The 17989-nt window shown below is 47.8% G+C and overlaps 1 protein-coding gene across 1 annotated transcript; it reads right to left on the minus strand.

Annotated features, from left to right (window-relative positions):
- Positions 1-8606: 8606 nt before the first annotated feature.
- Positions 8607-10191, minus strand: LOC128120609 (40S ribosomal protein S18-like). Its single transcript, XM_052754764.1, has one exon. It carries the CDS (start codon positions 9625-9627, stop codon positions 9232-9234), a length of 396 nt encoding a protein of 131 aa, XP_052610724.1. The 5' UTR covers positions 9628-10191; the 3' UTR covers positions 8607-9231.
- Positions 10192-17989: the final 7798 nt, after the last annotated feature.

Below are 17989 nucleotides of genomic sequence, written 5' to 3' on the forward strand. Positions count from 1 at the left end.
GCGCCCGGCCTTGGGCCGACGGGGCCGGCTGCTGGCCCCGGCGCGCTCTGCGGCCCACGTGGTGCGGCGGCCGGCCCCCCCCACCCCGGAGCGCCGCGCGCATGCTCTGCCCGCCGAGGCCCATTGTGTGCTAGCCTGCTGGGTTTCACGCGTGGTTGCCTCTTACTGTCCCTGCCCCGCCCTGCCCTGTGGTCACCTCCCTCCCGGCGGTGTCTGCCACCCTGCACGCTGCTGTCTGTCAGCGCTTGATTCAGTTTGGGTTTTGAGACTTGATCTCATGGAGCTCATCTGTAGCTGGGGGATGACCTTGAAAACCCCTGGTTTTTGCTCTCTCCACCATCTCCAGGGCTGAGATGACAGGCGTGTGCCACTGTGCTGGGCTCTCACTGAGGTATCCTAGGTCTGCTCCACCTGGGCACAGCTCTTCAGGACAAAGGGTCGCTGGGTAGAATTCAAACGGCAGCAGCCTGTTCTAAGTGGAGATCCCCAGATGCCCAGGGGCCAAAGGCTTGCCAGTGGGAACGAGGTGAAGGGACATAGCTTTGTCTTTGACAGCTGCTACAAACTGGGCGTGGTGGTAAGTATCTGCAGTCCTCCTCTAGGAAGACTGAGGCTGGTAGATCGGATTATGACTTTGAGGTCAGCCTGAGCAAAATACTGAGTTCCTATCTCAAAACAAAGAGCGGGGCGCGGTGGGGCACGCCTTTAATCCCAGCACCCAGGAGACAGAGACAGGTGGATCTCTGAGTCCGAGGCCATCCTGGTCTACACGGTGAATTCTATGCAGAAAGACCTTGTCTCATAAAAAATAAAATAAAAATAAATCTTCAAAACAAAACAAATTGTGTTCGCTGTCTGGATATTGGAGAGGGGTGATGAGAATATAGGTCATTTGTAGTTGAACTAGTTAGAGACTGGGCATGTTTCACTTTGGCAGAAGTCTCTGCTCTGAAAAAAAAGAATTTTTAAGGGTGGGTAGGTTGGCTCAGTGGGTAAGGGTGTTTGCCACCAGGCCTGACCTGAGCTTGACCCCCATGACTCATCTGGTGGATGGAGAGGACTGACTCCCACAAGTCGTCCTCTGACCACCACACAAGAACTGTGGTGTGATCTTTTCATGTTTTGCACTCTTACACACACACACACACACACACACACACACACACACACACGCTAGCAAGGACGACATACATAGACTCTGTCTCAAAATCAACCAAGGTGGACAGCTCCTAAGAAGTAACCCCTAAGGAGAACCTCTGAACTCCACAGCACATGAACATTTTTGTATATAGGGTTTAAAAAAATAAACCCAGGGGCTGGAGCAGTTAAGAGCATCGTGTGCTGTTCCACAGGACTTCATTTCCATCCTCAGCACCCACATAACAACTCAAAACTGTAACTCGGCTTCAGGGGACCCAACAACCTCTTTTAGCCCCCAAGAGTATAGGCACACATATGGTACACAGACATGCATGCAGGGAAGACACCCATGCACATAGAATAAAATAACCACAAAAAGCTCAACCAGAATCCTGATCTGCAATTGCAGCTTCTCCAGGGAATGGCTATGTGGTGAGAATTAATGGTCCTGGGACTTTTTCTAGGGCTTTGATGGAGGCTCCACTATTCTTGGATGCTCCAAGGTATCGTTGGTACAATTTAAAAGAACCCTGGCCGGGCGGTGGTGGCGCACACCTTTAATCCCAGCACTCGGGAGGCAGAGGCAGGCGGATCTCTGTGAGTTCGGGGCCAGCCTGGTCTACAGAGTGAGTTCCAGGAAAGGCGCAAAGCTACACAGAGAAACCCTATCTCGAAAAACCAAAACCAAACAAAACAAAAAACCCTGTAGAAATCAAGAGCCTGGGAAAGGCTGGTATGAGGTCATCAGTTAGGATGCTTGAAAGGCAATTGCCTAAGGTTTGAGGCTAGCCTGGGCTACACAGAGGAGCTTTATCTTAACTGTTACAGTTTAAAAATGGCGCGAAGGAGTCACACCATACAACAGGGCCCATGTGGGGGGTTTATTGAGGGGAGGGGAGGGAAAGGGCAGAGACTGGTCCCTGGGGACAAGAGTGAAGGAAGAGAAAGATGGGAGGTGGGCAAGGCCCACCTTTTATAAGGAAACTCACTCTGTAGACCATGCTGGCTCAACTTACAGAGATCCACTGCCTCTGTCTCTCAATTAAATTGAGAGTGCTACAATTAAAGGTGTGCGCCACCAGTGCCTGGCTTATTTTTTTAATTAAAAAAAAATCAATGTAATTTTTTAAAATGTACTGGTATGTGCATATGTATATATGTGTGTGTGCGTGCGTGCGTGCATGTGTATGTATGTGTGTGTACTCACTCGTTCCCGTGTGACAGGGTGTACACAAGACATGTATGGAAGTCAGAGGGCAGCTTTCAGGAGTCAGTCATGTTTTCATGACTGAGGCAGGAGCCTTCTTGTTTTTCTGTTGTGCAGTAGTCTCCAGGCAGCTGGCCTCCCATCTCACCACAGCGGTGCTGGGATTACAGACGCATGCCACCATACCTGCCTTTCACGTGGATTCCAGAGATGGAACTCAGGTCATCCATCAGGTTTGGTGGAAGACGCCTTCACTTCCTGAGTCATCTCGCTGTCCCTCAGGTTTAATTTGCTTGTCTGATAAAAGTTACTCTAATCATTCAATGTATAGTGATGTGTCTGTTCACCTTGAATCAAGTAGCTGATTCTTGATCGTGCCATAGGCTTAGCATGGAGCCAGAAAAACTCCTATCACCTGAGGATGCTGTTCCTGTGGTAACCAAACTCATGCATCGTGCTCGTGGAGATGCCGATGTATGTGAATCCACCGTGTTTCAAAACCCTTTTCTGAAAGTGCTGTGCAAAGTTGGGATGTGGCATGCTTACCTGCATGTTGGGAGCCCTGGGTAAGGACTGTGCCCCAGCTTCAGCAGGTGAAGTAGGGGGATCAGAAGGTGAAGGCCAGCCAGGGCTATTTTTTTGAGACCCGGTCTCAAAGGAAAAAGTGTAACAAACTACCGTAGGCTACATAGTAACTCACAAATGAGTTACACAACAGTCACTGTAACTGTTTCCTCAGAACTGAGGAAGAGAGGGAGGGGGAGGAAGTCCACGAAGATTCCTAGGAAGCTCACAAAACTTAGAAGCTTTGCAAGCCCCATTCCCAATGTTATGTTCAGTTATAACAGCAGCCACAATTGCTGGGGAGAGAAGACTCTGAACCAGGCAAGCCGCCTATGTGTTTTGCAGGGAGCTCCAGGGATGCAGGTTTTTTTTGTTTTGTTTTGTTTTGTTTTGATCGGGTTTCTCTGTATAGCTTTATGCCTTTCCTGGAACTCACTCTGTAGCCCAGGCTGGCCTCGAACTCACAGAGATCTGCCTGCCTCTGCCTCCCAAGTGCTGGGATTAAAGGTGTGTGCCACCACAGCCCAGCTCAGAGATGCAGTTTTTGTGAGACATCCATATTGTGGAATATTACTTTAACTATGTAAAGACTCATTACATTGTTTATGTTGCGGAATATTACTTTAACTAGGCAAAGATGTGTTACATTTGTTTATGCTGCATTTGCTCAACTAGGCAAAGATGCTGTGTCTGTTTAATTATGGTAAAGATGTGTTGCCGGTTTACCTTTCCTGCCCAAGGCACCTGATTGGTCTAATAAAAAACGGAACGACCAATAGCTAGGCAGTATAGGGATAAGCAAGGCTGGCTGGCGGGCAGAGAGACTAAGTAGGAGGAGGAATCTGGGCTCCCGAAAATGGGGAAGAGAACGAGAGGAGAGAATGAGGGGGAGAGAGAGAGGGAGACACTTGAGGCCAGCCAGCCAGGCAGCTAGCAGCCAGCTAGACACAGAGTAGGACATACAGAAGGAAAGAAAAGTAAAAATCCTGGAGGCAAAACGGAGATGGAGAGAAACAGGTCAAGTTATAAGAGCTAGCGAGAAACGAGTATCAGATAAGGCCGAGCATTCATAACTAGTAAGTCCCCATGTCATGATGTGGGAGCTGGCTGGTGGCCCAAAAGAAAGCCTGTTACACATCCATGCTGGGGAGGGATCCGCTTTTTGGCGATGTGGTTGCCTTTGAGTCAATCTTACTCCGTTGAGTAACTCCTCACCATAGCCAATATTCTTGTTAACTTGATCCATTTTTTTTATGTGTGTGGGTACTTTGCCTGCACATACATCTGTGCCCCATGTGTGTGCAGTGCCCCCAGAGGCCAGAAGAGGGCGTCAGATCCCCTGGGACTGGAGAGACAGATAGATGGTTGTGAGCCTCCATGGGGTCCTCTGGAAGAGCAGCCAGGTGATGTTAACTGCTGAACCATCTTTCCGGGCCCCCTTACTCAGTGTTTTTAAAAGTTTTAATAAAATTTGAGCGTGTATGGGGGGAGGGGCACTGCAGAGGTCAGACAAGGACTTTGGGCATCTGTCCTGCTCTGTCACTCTTTTGAGACAGGCTCTTTTACTTAAACTGGAGCTGGGCTGTCACCAAGTCCCAGAGATCTTTCTGTCTCTGTTGTCCCTGAGCTCCCACTGCTAGGATTACAGGCACGCTCTGACATGCCTGTTTTGTTTTTTTTTAATCTGGATGCAGGAGATTTGAACATGGGTCTTCCTGACTGGGCAACAAGTGTTCTTACCCACTGGGACAGTTCTCCAGCCCATTTTGTCCTTATTAGGGTGTGCACATAAAAAGAAGTTCCCCCACGAGACAAGCCTTGGTTGGTGTTCGGCCCAACAGCAATCTCACACATCTTGTTTACCGAGTCTCTCGATTGCATCAAGAGAATGACCAACACTCATCACTCAGTGTGTGTAAGTGCTCTCCATGCTGTTTGTATGATGATGACATTAACTAATGACTTGTTTCTCAGAATGTATCCTTGTCATTGAGCACAGCGTGACCACACCAGCTAGGTGACCTCAGCAAGTTCAGTTTCTCAGCTCCCTGTAAAATGGCAGCGACTGTCATTATGATATTACTTTTTAGTATTCCTGCTGGTTTTTTTTCTTTTTTTTTTTTTGGTTTTTCGAGACAGGGTTTCTCTGTATAGCTTTGCGCCTTTCCTGGAGCTCACTCAGTAGCCCAGGCTGGTCTCGAACTCACAGAGATCCGCCTGGCTCTGCCTCCCGAGTGCTGGGATTAAAGGCGTGCGCCACCACCGCCCGGCTATTCCTGCTGTTTTTAAAGTTACATTTGTGTGTGTGTGTAAGAGAGAGAGACACAGAGAGAGAGAGAGAGAGTACTCCAGCATGCTAAGGACAACATGGGGGAGTTGGTTCTTTCTCTCCACCATGTCCCAGGGATCAGGCTCAGGTCTTCAGGCTTGGCAGCAAGCATCTTTACCTGCTGAGTCTCTCACTAGCCCTTCGTGATATTTCCAATTCTAAAATGTTAGCATTTTGTTGGTATAATGCTATTAATATGTTACCTAAAATAATCTGAAATATGACTTATTTTATCTTCAAGACAGCTGGGCTGTCTTGGTGGTGTATTCCTTCAATCCCAGCAGAGGAAGCAGAGGCAGTTGGATCTCTGTGAGTTCAAGACCAGCCTGGTCTACAGAGTAAGTTCCAGGATGGCCAGGGCTACACAGAGAAACCCTGTCTGGAAAAACAAAACAAACACACAAAAAGAATCTCGTTCCTGCCAGTAATCCCCACACTCCTAAGGTAGAAAGTAGAATTAGGAGGATCAGAAGTTCAGGATCTTCCTGGTTATATAGTGAGTTTGAGGCCAGCATGGACTATATGAGACCTGATTTAAAAAAACAAGCCAGGTGTGATGGCACACACCTTTGATCCCAGCACTTGGGAGGCAGAGGCAGGGGGATCACTGAGACCTGGTTGGGAATCTCACTAAGTTGTCCCGTCTAACCTTGGAGTCTGTCAGTAGCTCAGGGCTGGCTTCAGAAGTCTTCCCAGTTCTGGAATGACAGGTGTGCACAACCAGATGTGGCTGGCCCTTGGCCTTCCTGGGGTTACTGGGCCACTATGTGCAATGATGGGCGCCTCAGGCAGCATTAGGTCCAGGCTCCACCCTCAGGTGATTCTGTGAGGGTGTGAGCCAAGAGAACCACCCATGTGCCAGATGTTAAGAGCTCTGATGACACATACCAGCTGTAACAAACAACCCCCCAAAACAACAAAACCCACTCCCCGGAAGTCCCCCAAACCTGACAACTTGAGTTTGATCCCTGGAACCCGCCTGGTGGGAGGTTGCCACAATTTGCCACAATTGCCACAATTGGTGCCACCCGATTGCCACAATTTGTCCCCTGATTGGCACACGTGAACTCTGGCTCCTACACCACTACCCCCGCAAAGAAATAAAGAAAATGAGCCAGGCGGTGGTGGCACTCGCCTTTAATCCCAGCACTCGGGAGGCAGAGCCAGGTGGACCTCTGTGAGTTCGAGGCCAGAGCGAGATTCAGGACAGGCACCAAAACTACACAGAGAAACCCTGTCTCAAACAACCAAAAAATAAAAAATAAAAAAAAAGAAGTAAAGAAAATGTAATTAAAACATCTTGCTTTGTTTTTGAGACAAAGTCAAACTCTTTTATGCAGCCCTGGCTACCCTGGAATACACTATGTAGATTGTGCTGGCCTCAATCTCCTTAGGGCTTCAATATTTAACACTATTTAAAAACCTTTTTAAGCCGGGCGTGGTGGTGTACGCTTTTAGTTCCAGCCTTTAGGAGGCAAAGGCAGGTAGATCTACATGAGTTCCAGGACAGTCAGGGCTACACAGAGAAACCTTGTCCTTGAAACACATTACCCCCCTCCCCACCCCATTTTCTTTCCAGAACACACAGGGACAGACCCACAGGACAGCCTGAAGGCAGGCACAGACTCAGACACAGACAGACAGACAGACACACAGGGACAGACCCACAGGACAGCCTGAAGGCAGGCACAGATTCAGACACAGACAGACAGACAGACGCACAGGGACAGACTCACAGGACAGCCTGAAGGCAGGCACAGACTCAGACACAGACAGACAGACAGACAGACACACAGGGACAGACCCACAGGACAGCTGAAGGCAGGCACAGATTCAGACACAGACAGACAGACACACAGGGACAGACTCACAGGACAGCTGAAGGCAGGCACAGACTCAGACACAGACAACAGACACACAGGGACAGACCCACAGGACAGCCTGAAGGCAGGCACAGACTCAGACACAGACAGACAGACAGACGCACAGGGACAGACTCACAGGACAGCCTGAAGGCAGGCACAGACTCAGACACAGACAACAGACAGAAGCAGACAAGGGAGAGTGGAGTAGGAAGTCAAATCTGGACTTGTTCTTGGTTAAAGGACACCAAGGGGAAGGGCTTTGACGTCTTTCCTTAATGAGACGTTGACACGTTATTGGTGACACAGAGTTAATTAAGAATACATTAAATCTACACATTTTGGTGCCTTGTGTGAGGAACCATTAGTGTATTCAATCCAGGCTTTACTTTCACCTTAAACTTACTCTGCTTTCTTTCTTTCTTTCTCTCTTTCTTTCTTTCTTTCTTTCTTTCTTTCTTTCTTTCTTTCTTTCTTTCCCTCTCTCTCTCTCTCTCTCTCTCTCTCTCTCTCTCTCTCTCTCTCTCTCTCTCTCTCTCTTTTTCTTTCTTTGTTTTCCCCGAGACAGGGTTTCTCTGTGTGGCCCTGGCTGTCCTGGAACTCACTCTGTAGACCAGGCTAGCCTCGAACTCAGAGATCCTCCTGCCTCTGCCTCCCGAGTGCTGGGATTAAAGGTGTGCACCACCGCTGCCCGGCAACTTTCTTTTCTTTTTTCCTCATTTCTTTTTTTTCTTTTTCTTTTTTTTCTTTGAGACATAGTCTTACCATGTAACTCTGACTGGCTTAGAGCTCACTATGTATACAAAGCTGGCTTACAATTCAGAGCTCTGCCTGCCTCTGCCTCCAGAGTGTTTAAAGGTGTGTGCCCCCATAAGTGGCTTGGGATAGATTTTCAACTGTATTAAATTTTTAAAAATTTCCTGTTAATCACAGATGCTCAGGGTTGAGGTTGACAAGTCTGTAAACTGTCTCGAAAGCATGAGGACCTGAGTTCAGTTCCCAGAACCCTTATACAAGGTAGAGTTTTGGGGCATATGCTGTAATCTCAGCACTTGGGGGACAAAGACAGGTGGATCCCTGGGCCTTGGCTAACCTACCCAGGACAGTGAGAGATCTGGTCTCAAAACACAAGGTAGGCCGGGCGGTGGTGGCGCACGCCTTTAATCCCAGCACTCGGGAGGCAGAGCCAGGCGGATCTCTGTGAGTTCGAGGCCAGCCTGGGCTACCAAGTGAGTCCCAGGAAAGGCGCAAAGCTACACAGAGAAACCCTGTCTCGAAAAACCAAAAAAAAAAAAAAAAAAAAAAAAAAAAAAAAAACACAAGGTAAATGGGGACTGGAGAGATGGCCCAGTAGTTATGAGCACTTCCTGCTCATACAGAGGACTCCAATTGGGTGATTCAGAACAAACCTGTAACTCTAGCTCCCTCTTCTGGCTTCTCTATGCACCTGCACTCACATGCACATAACCTACACACAGATGAGTAAGTGAAAAACAAAGTAACTCTTAAAAACTACAAGGGTGGACAGTCCCCAAGGAAGGACACCTGAGGCTGACCTCTGACATGGATACATGTAAACCTGCGTGCACATACACGCACAGTCACGATTTCAGTGGCCATTTGTGGCTGGTGGTTCCCACATTTCTTTAGAGAGGGAAGAGTGCTGGCTAACTCAGGTCACAGGATCATCTCTGGGTGGGATGACCTGAATTCCAGCCCTGCCCTTTTCCCAGCCCTCACAGGTTCCTGATGGAGGTCAAGGTGGAAGGATATGGTGGCCTAGATTCCTTAGATCCACAGCCGCTGTCGGAGTGGGTCAGCCCTCCTGAAGGGCACACCCTATGGGAGCTCAGGACGCTGTAATAGGCCCAGCCTATTTATCCATCTAGAGGGCGGTGTCCATTGAGGAGGATCAACAGCACTTTGATTGACAGGACTTCAGACTTGTTCTGTCTTTTTTTTTTTTTTTTTGACAGGGTGGGCCTTCAACTCTCCCCCCCCCCCACCACAGGCATATAAACTATTAACATATAAACTTTATTAACAGCAAAGGCCCAGGGACTCATTTCTTCTTGGAAACACCCCCAGTACGGCCCCAGCAGCCAGTGGTCTTGGTGTGCTGACTGACCTCAGACACAAAGGCCCCAAAAGTGGCGCAGCCCCCTGTGGGCTCTAATCTTCTTCAGATGCTCCAGGTCCTCACGCAGCTTGTTGTCTAGACCATTGGCCAGAACCTGGCTGTACTTCCCGTCCTTCACATCCTTCTGTCTGTTCAAGAACCAGTCTGGGATCTTGTACTGTCGTGGATTCTGCATGATGGTAATCACACGTTCCACCTCGTCCTCTGTGAGTTCTCCAGCCCTCTTGGAGAGGTCAATGTCTGCTTTCCTCAACACCACATGAGCATATCTCTGCCCCACACCCTTAATGGCAGTGATGGCAAAGGCTATTTTCTGCCGCCCATTGATGTTGGTGTTGAGTACTTGCAAAATGTGCTGGAACTTCTCAGGGATCACTAGAGACATGACGGAGGCACAATTGGTGGTGTGTAGGTCTCCTGTGGAAGAACGGCCTTCAACTCTTGACCTGCTGCTTCAGCCTCTCGGTGCTGAGGTCATGGACCTGCACCACCATACCTGGCCTGACCTGGACATTAAAAAAATTATATCTATTGAGCCAGGGGGTGGTGGTGCATGCCTTTAATACCAGTACTGGGGAGGCACAGGCAGACTCTGTGACCACAGTTCAAGGCCAGCCTGGTCTACAGAGTGAGTTCCAGGACAGTCAGGGCTACACAGAGAAACCAGTTTTGAAAAACAAAACAAAATTATATCTAACTAACTAACTTGTTTATTTCTGTGTATACACACGCTTTACAGAGTACATGTGAAATTTAGAGAAACAACCCGAGAGAGCTGGGTCTCTCCTTCCACCACGTGGGGCCCAGGGATTGAACTCAGGTCTCCAGGCTTTTTACTGCAAGCGTCTTTACCCACTGAGACCCATCTCCCTGGCCCTGAATATACTTGCCAATAACTTCTCTGTCTCTCTCTCTCTCTGTCTGTCTCTCTCTCTCTCCCTCCCTCCCTCCTTCCCCCTCTCTTTTGAGCACTTTTTTATTTTTTAATTTTGAGCAGGATACCATGTAGCCCAGCTAGTCTTGAACTCGTGATACCCTGCCTCTATCTCCTAAGTGCTGGGATTACTGGTTCTGCTTCTATGCCAGGCAATTTTGTTATTTCCTCCTTCCTCTCTTCCCATCTTTCCTCCCTCCCTCCCTCCCTCCCTTCCTCCCTCCCTCCCCCCTCTCTGTTTTGTTTTGTTTTGTGTTTTTGACAGGATTTCTTTGTGTAGCTTTGGAGCCTGTCCTAGAAATTGCTCTGTAGACCAGGCTGGCCTCGAACTCACAGAGATCCTACCTCTGCCTCCTGAGTGCTGGGATTAAAGGTATGTGCTACCATGCCTGGCTCCTCCCTCTCTTTTGTAAGACAATCGCATTATGTTTCACTGATGGGCTTCAAACTCCTTAGCTGAACGTGTTCTTCCTACCTAGACTTCTGAGGAGTCACTGCTCAGGAGAGCTCTCCTGTACACTGGTGACCTGTTCCAAGCTGGGATGTTATGCCCTCTCTGGATGCCAGTGGAAGTGTGGCTCTGCTTGATGAGGGTCAGTAAGTCCTGTAACTATGGACAGTCCAGGGTTGGGGAGGGGCAAGTAGGAGAGAGCAGATGCGATTTTCTAAGAAACCAGGAAACCACAGCACAGACATGTGGTGTTTAGAAGAGTATTATAAGTTGGATATGGGGTTGCATGTCTACAGTCCCAGTTCCTGGGGAGGCTGAGGCAAGAGGATTGAAAGTTTGAGGCCACTCTGCGCTACACAGTGAGACTTTATCTCAAAAAAAAAAAAAGAAAAAACCCCCAAAAACAAAAAACAAACAAACAAAAAAACAACCAAAACAACAAGAGTTGGGATGTAGCTCAATGGTAGAGCACCTGCCTAGAGTCCTTCAGTGTCGTAGAATATTATTTTAAGATGTGTTACTTTTGTTTATGTTGTATTTGTTTAATTCTGGGAAGCTGTGTTACTGTGCCTGTCTAAAACATCTGGTGGTCTAATAAAGAGCTGAACGGTCAATAGTGAGGCAGGAGAAAGGAGAGGCGGGGCTGGCAGGCAGAGAGGAGAAATCTGGGAGGAGAGGATGAAGGAAGGAACAAGAGGAGGAGGACATCAGGGGCTAGCCATCCAGCTATACAGCAAGTTACGGAGTAAGAAATAATGAAATGTATACAGAGATAGAGAAAGGGGAAAGCCCAGAGGCAAAAGGTAGACAGGATAATTTAAGTTAAAGCTGGCAAGAAACAAGCCAAGCTAAGGCTGGACATTTATAATTAAGAATAAGCCTCCATGTGTGATTTATTTGGGAGCTGGGTGGTGGGCCCCCCAAAAGAGATAAAGAGTAAGAAAAAACCCAACAATACCCCAGCGAAGAGCCCCTGCCTAGAATCCCCCAGTGAGGAGCTGAGGGTATGGTTCAAACTACAGAGCACCTGCCTGCCTAGGAACTCCCCATCAAGGGCTTGGAGAGTACCTGCTTGAGAGAGAGAGAGAGAGAGAGAGAGATTAACGAATTTAACTTCCATCATTCTCTTGGAGCTACTACAGAATGTTCTTTTTTTAAAAAAATTATTTTATTATGTGCATAAAGTTATTAGCTGTATGCCTGTTGTGGTGGTTTGAAAGCAAATGGTCCCCAAAGGGAGTGGCATTATTAGGAGGTGCGGCCTTGCTGGAGGAAGTGTGTCACTATGGGTGTGGGCTTTGAGGTCTCTTTTCCTCAAGCTTCCCTCAGTGTGACAGTCAGTTGACTTCCTGTTGCCTGCAAGATGTAGGACTCTCAGCTCCAGTGTCACAGCAGCCTGCATGCTGCCACGCTCCTCACCATGATGATAATGGACCGAACCTCTGAAACTGTAAGCCACCCCAATTAAATGTTCTCTTTATAAGAACTGTAGTCCTGGTGTCTCTTCAAAGCAATAGAAACCCTAACTAAGACACCTGGTATGTGCATCACCTGGATGCAGTGCCTGAGGAGGTCAGAAAAAGGTGTCCAATCCCCTGGAACTGGAGTTGTAGATGCTTGTAAACTACCATGTAGGTGCTGGGAATTAAACCTATGTCCTCTGCAAGAGCAGCAAGTGCTCTTAACCACCCAGCCATCTCTCCAGCTCTGTGTTTTGGTTCTTGCTATGTATCTTAGTGTGTTCTGTATATATAGAACAAAATACTCGAGGTTAAATGCTTAGTAAATACAAGATTTATTTGGCCCATAATTATAGAACTTTGGGTGTTGGACCCATCATGGCTCAGCTCTGGTGACGATCTGATAATACATGGTGTCGAGAATCAGGAGCACATGCAAGGTGGCTACATTGGAAGAGGGACCCAGTGGGTTCCAAGGTCCCCTACAACAACCATTCTCTCAGGAACTGGTCTAGTGTCACGAACCCTTCTTTAATTTCAAGGGTGATGCCTCCCAGACTTAATTACCTTCACCTAGGCCCTAGTTCTTAAGGTTTCCACTAATTTGCTGGGCATGGTAGGCCATGTCTGTTATCACAGCTTCCAACAGGCAGAGGTGTAGGCAGAGTTTTCCTGTCCAGACTGCCTGCTCCCAGATAACCACTCTGAGGCCTCTACTAATTGTAACTGCTTGGCCAATAGCTCAGGCTTATTATTAACTAGCTCTTACATTTTAAGTTAACCCATGTTTCTGCCACGTGGTGGTACCTTTATTAGCATGGCACAGTCATCTGCTCCCTCTGCATCTGGCTGGCAACTCCTCTGACTCTGCCCTTTTTCTCCCCATCATTCTCAGTTTGGCTTTCCCACCTACCTTAATCCTGTTCATCTATTGGCCAGTCAGCTTTTTATTAACCAATGAGAGTAATACATATTCATAGTGTAGAAAAGGATTGTTCCACAGCACAGAGGCAGTGGGGTGGGGCAGGAGGCAGAGACAGGAGGATCTGTGTCCAGCCAGGGCTATGTAGTGAGACCCTGTCTCAGGGGGGAAAAAAAAGAGGCTTTGGCAGGAGGATCTTGAGTTTAAGGCCACCCTGTAGCCCGAATCCTAATTGGTCTTAAAAATAAAAACCCAGATCCAGATATCGGGGTAAATGCTGAAAGATCTGAGAGACAAAGGAGCAAGCCACAGCCACCTCTTACCTCAACAACTCTTCAGCCTGAAGAAGGTGAGCTCCTGTCTCCTCCTGCCTTATTACTTCCTTTCTCTGCCTGGCCATATCACTTCCTGTTTCCTCCTCCCAAGTGCTGGGATTAAAGATGTGTGCCACCACTGCCTGGCCTCTATGGTTAACTAGTGGCTAGCTCTGCCCTCTGATCTCCAGGCAAGCTTTATTTGTTAGAGCACAAACAAAATATCACCACACCACCCTGGGCTAGACAGTGGCATCCTATAAACTAACAAACAGGCCAAACCATAAAAGTGTACCTAAAGGGCTGGGGGTGGGGCTGGGGAGGCAGAGGCAGGTAGATCTCTGTGAGTTCCAGGCCAGCCTGGTTTACAGAGTGAGTTCCAGGACAGCCAGAGCTCCACAGAAAGATCCTGTCTTGAGTAGCTAAGGAGATTTCATGATGGAAGGGCACCCCCACTTTGAGCTGAGAAGTTTGTGGCTTCCATTGCCTGGACTACACTAAACTAAAAAAATAGTCTTTATCTGACATTCAGCCGCATGTTGTATTGTATCTGGCATTCTTCTGTGCCGGAAGTACTGGGAACGGAAGCTCACCACACCTGCTTAGGCTAGCACTCTGATAAGTCACACCCGTTTCCTCACTGAGGGATTCTAGGCAGGACCTTTGCCATTGAGTCACATCCCTAGACATCTGTTTGTCTCACTAAATTCCCCACTGGCCATGACCTCAGCCTCAGGAGTAGCTGAGACCGGATGGTTCTGCTCACCTGTGTTCTTCTGTTAAACTTTTTCTTTTTGCTGCTGGAGACTGAAGCCAGAGCTTCTGCTTGCTACGAATGTTGTTTATCATTGTGCTGTATCACAATTATTATTATTATTATTATTATTTTGGTTTTTCGAGACAGGGTTTCTCTGTGTAGTTTTGGTGCCTGTCCTGGATCTTGCTCTGTAGACCAGGCTGGCCTCGAACTCACAGAGATCCGCCTGGCTCTGCCTCCCAAGTGCACCACCACCGCCCACTGTATCACAATTCTAAGATGGAATTTTTAAGTTTCTCTTAATTTTTTTTTTTAATTTTAGGCCTGGAGAGATGGCTCAGCTGTTAAGAGCACTGGTTGTGCCGGGAGGTGGGGGTGCATCCTTTTAGCCCTAGCATTTGAGAGGCAGAGGCTGGTGGATCTCTGAGTTTGAGGCCAGCCTGGTCTACGTAGTGAATTTTAATCCAATCAAGGCTATGTAGAAAGACCCTGTCTCAACAAGACAAAACAAAACAAAAAAAAAAAAAACAAATAAAAAACAATAACAAATAACAAAAAGAACACTGGTTACTCTTTCAGAGGACCCAGGTTCAAACCCCAGCATCCACATGGTGCCTTGCAACCATCTGCAACTCCAGTTCAGTGCACTTGCTCTTCTAGAAGACCCAGGCTGGAGAGAGAGCCCAGCGGTTAAGAGCACTGGCTGCTCTTCCAGAGGACCCGGGTTCAATTCCCAGCACCCACATGGCAGCTCACAACTGTCTGTAATTCCAGTTCCAGGGGATCTGACACCTTCACACCAATGCACATAAAATAAAGTTTAAAAAATAAATTAAAATAAATTAAAAAAAAAGAAGACCCAGGTTCCATTCCTAGTACCCATATAGCGGCTTACCTCCATCTGTAACTCCAGCTGCAGGGGATCTGATGCCCTCTTTTGGCCTCCAAGGGCACTGCAGGCACTAACATACATACAGGCAGGCAAAACACATACAAAATTAACAAAAAAAATCTTCAAAAGAAAAACTTTTTTTTTTTGGATAGTGTTTTACTATGTAGCCCTGGGTGGCCTGGAATTTGCTCTGTAGACCAGTCTGGCTTCAAACTCAGAGATCCACCTACCTCTGTTTTTGGAGTGATGGGATTAAAGGTGTGCCTCTCTAGGCCCTTTTATATATTTCAAAAATAATGCCTTTTATTTATTTTTGGGAGGGGCACACATTGGTCACATCATGCCTATGGAGGTTAGAGGACAGTTTACAGGAGTTCTCTTCTTCTACCATGTGTGTCTCAGGAACCAAACTCGGGTCCTCAGGTGTCGTGGGATAATCTTTTTTTTTTTTTTTTTTTTTTTCCGAGACAGGGTTTCTCTGTGTAGCTTTGCGCTTTTTCCTGGAACTCACTCGGTAGCCCAGGCTGGCCTCGAACTCACAGAGATCCGCCTGGCTCTGCCTCCCGAGTGCTGGGATTAAAGGCGTGCGCCACCACCGCCCGGCGGGGATAATCTTTTTGTACACTGTGAAGATGTGTCACTCTGATTGGTTTAATAAAAAGCTGAACAGCCAATAGACAGGATTTCTGGGCAGAGAGGACGCTGGGAAGAAGGAGGCAGAGAGCAAACTGGGATGGGCGCAGTACGGAGATGAGGTAATAAAGCCATGAGGCAGAAAGTAAATTAATAGAGATGGGTTACTTTAAGTTGTAAGAACTAGTTAGGAACTAGCTTAAGCTAAGTCTGATCTTTCATAATTAATGTAAGTCTCCATGTTGTTTTTGTGAGCTGGCAGCCCGAAGAAAAGCCCAATTACACTCAGACTTGGCAGCAAGTCCCTTGACCCACTGAACTATCTCACCCATTCAAGTTACCCATTACTGCATTGACTCAAATAATCAACAAATAATCCAACCCCACTCCTTGTACCAAGTTATATCTATCATGAATCCCTCAGGATAATGGAACCAGAACACCTAGGAGCTGGGAGGTGTTCTCTGTATGGCTGGTGTTCAGAACCTCAAGGAAAAGATGCTTATGGGTATGGTAGTGACCACCAGTAATCTCAGCATCCAGGAAGCTGAGGCAGGAGGATCCCAATTTCTAGGCCATGAACTACGTACGTATCAAGTCCCGGGCTTTTTTTCTTTTCTTTTTTTTTTTTTTTTGAGACAGGATTTCTCTCTGTAGTTTTGGTGCCTGTCCTGGATCTCACTCTGTAGACCAGGCTGGCCTCGAACTCACAGAGATCCGCCTGGCTCTGCTTCCCAAATGCTGGGATTAAAGGTGTGCGCCACCACCGCCCAGCTCAAGTCCCCTATCTTAAAACAAACCAACCAACCAACCCTGAAGGCCAGTGTATATCCTTAGACTCCTGAGCAGGAAGTGTCTTGTGCTCAAATCTCTGAAGAGAGCTAACATGCTGGGCTGTGTGTTGTAAAGTGTTGGGCATGGGGCCAATGCTTGCTGTTTGTTGAGCAATCCAAGTAATTCCTGGAAAACGGGAAGTTTGTCCTCTCCTTTCTCCATCATCCAACTTGGCCTAAGAGCTTTCTGTTGTCACCAGTTGTATGGGAGGGAGTGCTAAGACAAGAAGGCTTTCCAAGGTGAGGCTGTGAAGTGGTCTCTGAACTTGAACCACTGGGACTCTGCCAATGCAAGCAGGATTTGATACCCTGAGCACGGATCTGAGATCAGCCCCTTATCATCCGTGGCTGCTTGAGATGAGGCATCTATGGAACCCAATGCTTAGAAATCTATAAGGAGAGCTTGGGCTGACCATTCCTTCCCCTCCCTCCTTCCTTTTAGCTTACACAAATCAAGTTGTTAGTAGAAAATGACCCGAGCAGTCTCGTTCACAGAGAGCAATCACTGGGCTGACTGGCCTCAAGCCCAAGGGTCTCGGTCCTGTTTTCTCCTGTGGTTGAGTCTGATACGCAAGGCAGTGATGCCCAGTTCCTGTCTCAAGTGCTAGGACTACAGGGATGCATTAGCACGATGATTTCTTAGGTTCCAGGGACCAAACCCGAGCTTTCTGCATGCTAGGCACTCTACCAACTGAGCTACACCCCATTTTTCCTCCTCCTCCCGATGTTTTCAGACAGGGTTCACTCTCTTACTTGAAGTTGGCCTTGAATTAACGGCAACTCTCCTACCTCAGCTCCCAAGTACTGGCACTACAGGTTTGTAACAGTGCACCCAGGTCCAACCTAGCTTCTGAAAAGCTTGCACGATCACTGGCTAGACCATCATCTCTGTGCCATATTTGATGGGCAGCCCGTCAGTGCTCTCCCATCCTCTGCCTGGAACCTCTTCATTTGGTCTCACCAGCAGGCTTTTAAAATTAAAAAAATTTTTTTTTCTGGGCAGTGGCACTGCGCGCCTTTAATCCCAGCACTCAGAAGGCAGAAGCAGATGGATGCGAGTCCCAGGACAGTCAGCATACACAGAGAAACCCTGTCTTGAAAAGAAAAAACAATGAAATATTTTACCTATATGTATGCATGGGTGGTACCTGCAGAGACTAGAAGAGGATGTTGAATGACCCAGAACTGAAGTTACAGATGGTTGTGAGACACCACATGGGTGCTGGGAATTAAACCTGGGTCCTCTGCAAGGGCAGTAACTACTCTTAATTGCCAAAACATCGACCCAGCCCCCAAGATTTATTTTTGTCTGTGTGTATGTGCTCACAAGTGCAGTGCCCGCAGAGACCTGAAGGGGGAGGCAGACTCCATGAAGCCTGTGAGCCAACTGATGTGGGTCCTAGGTAGGGACTGAACTCCCGTAGATTGTGAGAGCAGTATGTGCTTTTAACTGGGGAGCTGTCTCTCCACCCCACATTAGGCTTCTTATCCTCGTCTTTTCTTGATTGCTCCCTCAGAGCCCCAGACACACATGAGGATGCAAGCCCCGCA

This window comes from Peromyscus californicus, unplaced genomic scaffold (genome assembly GCF_007827085.1).
Source record: "Peromyscus californicus insignis strain IS unplaced genomic scaffold, ASM782708v3 Scaffold_2__1_contigs__length_46816999, whole genome shotgun sequence".
NCBI lineage: Eukaryota > Metazoa > Chordata > Mammalia > Rodentia > Cricetidae > Peromyscus > Peromyscus californicus.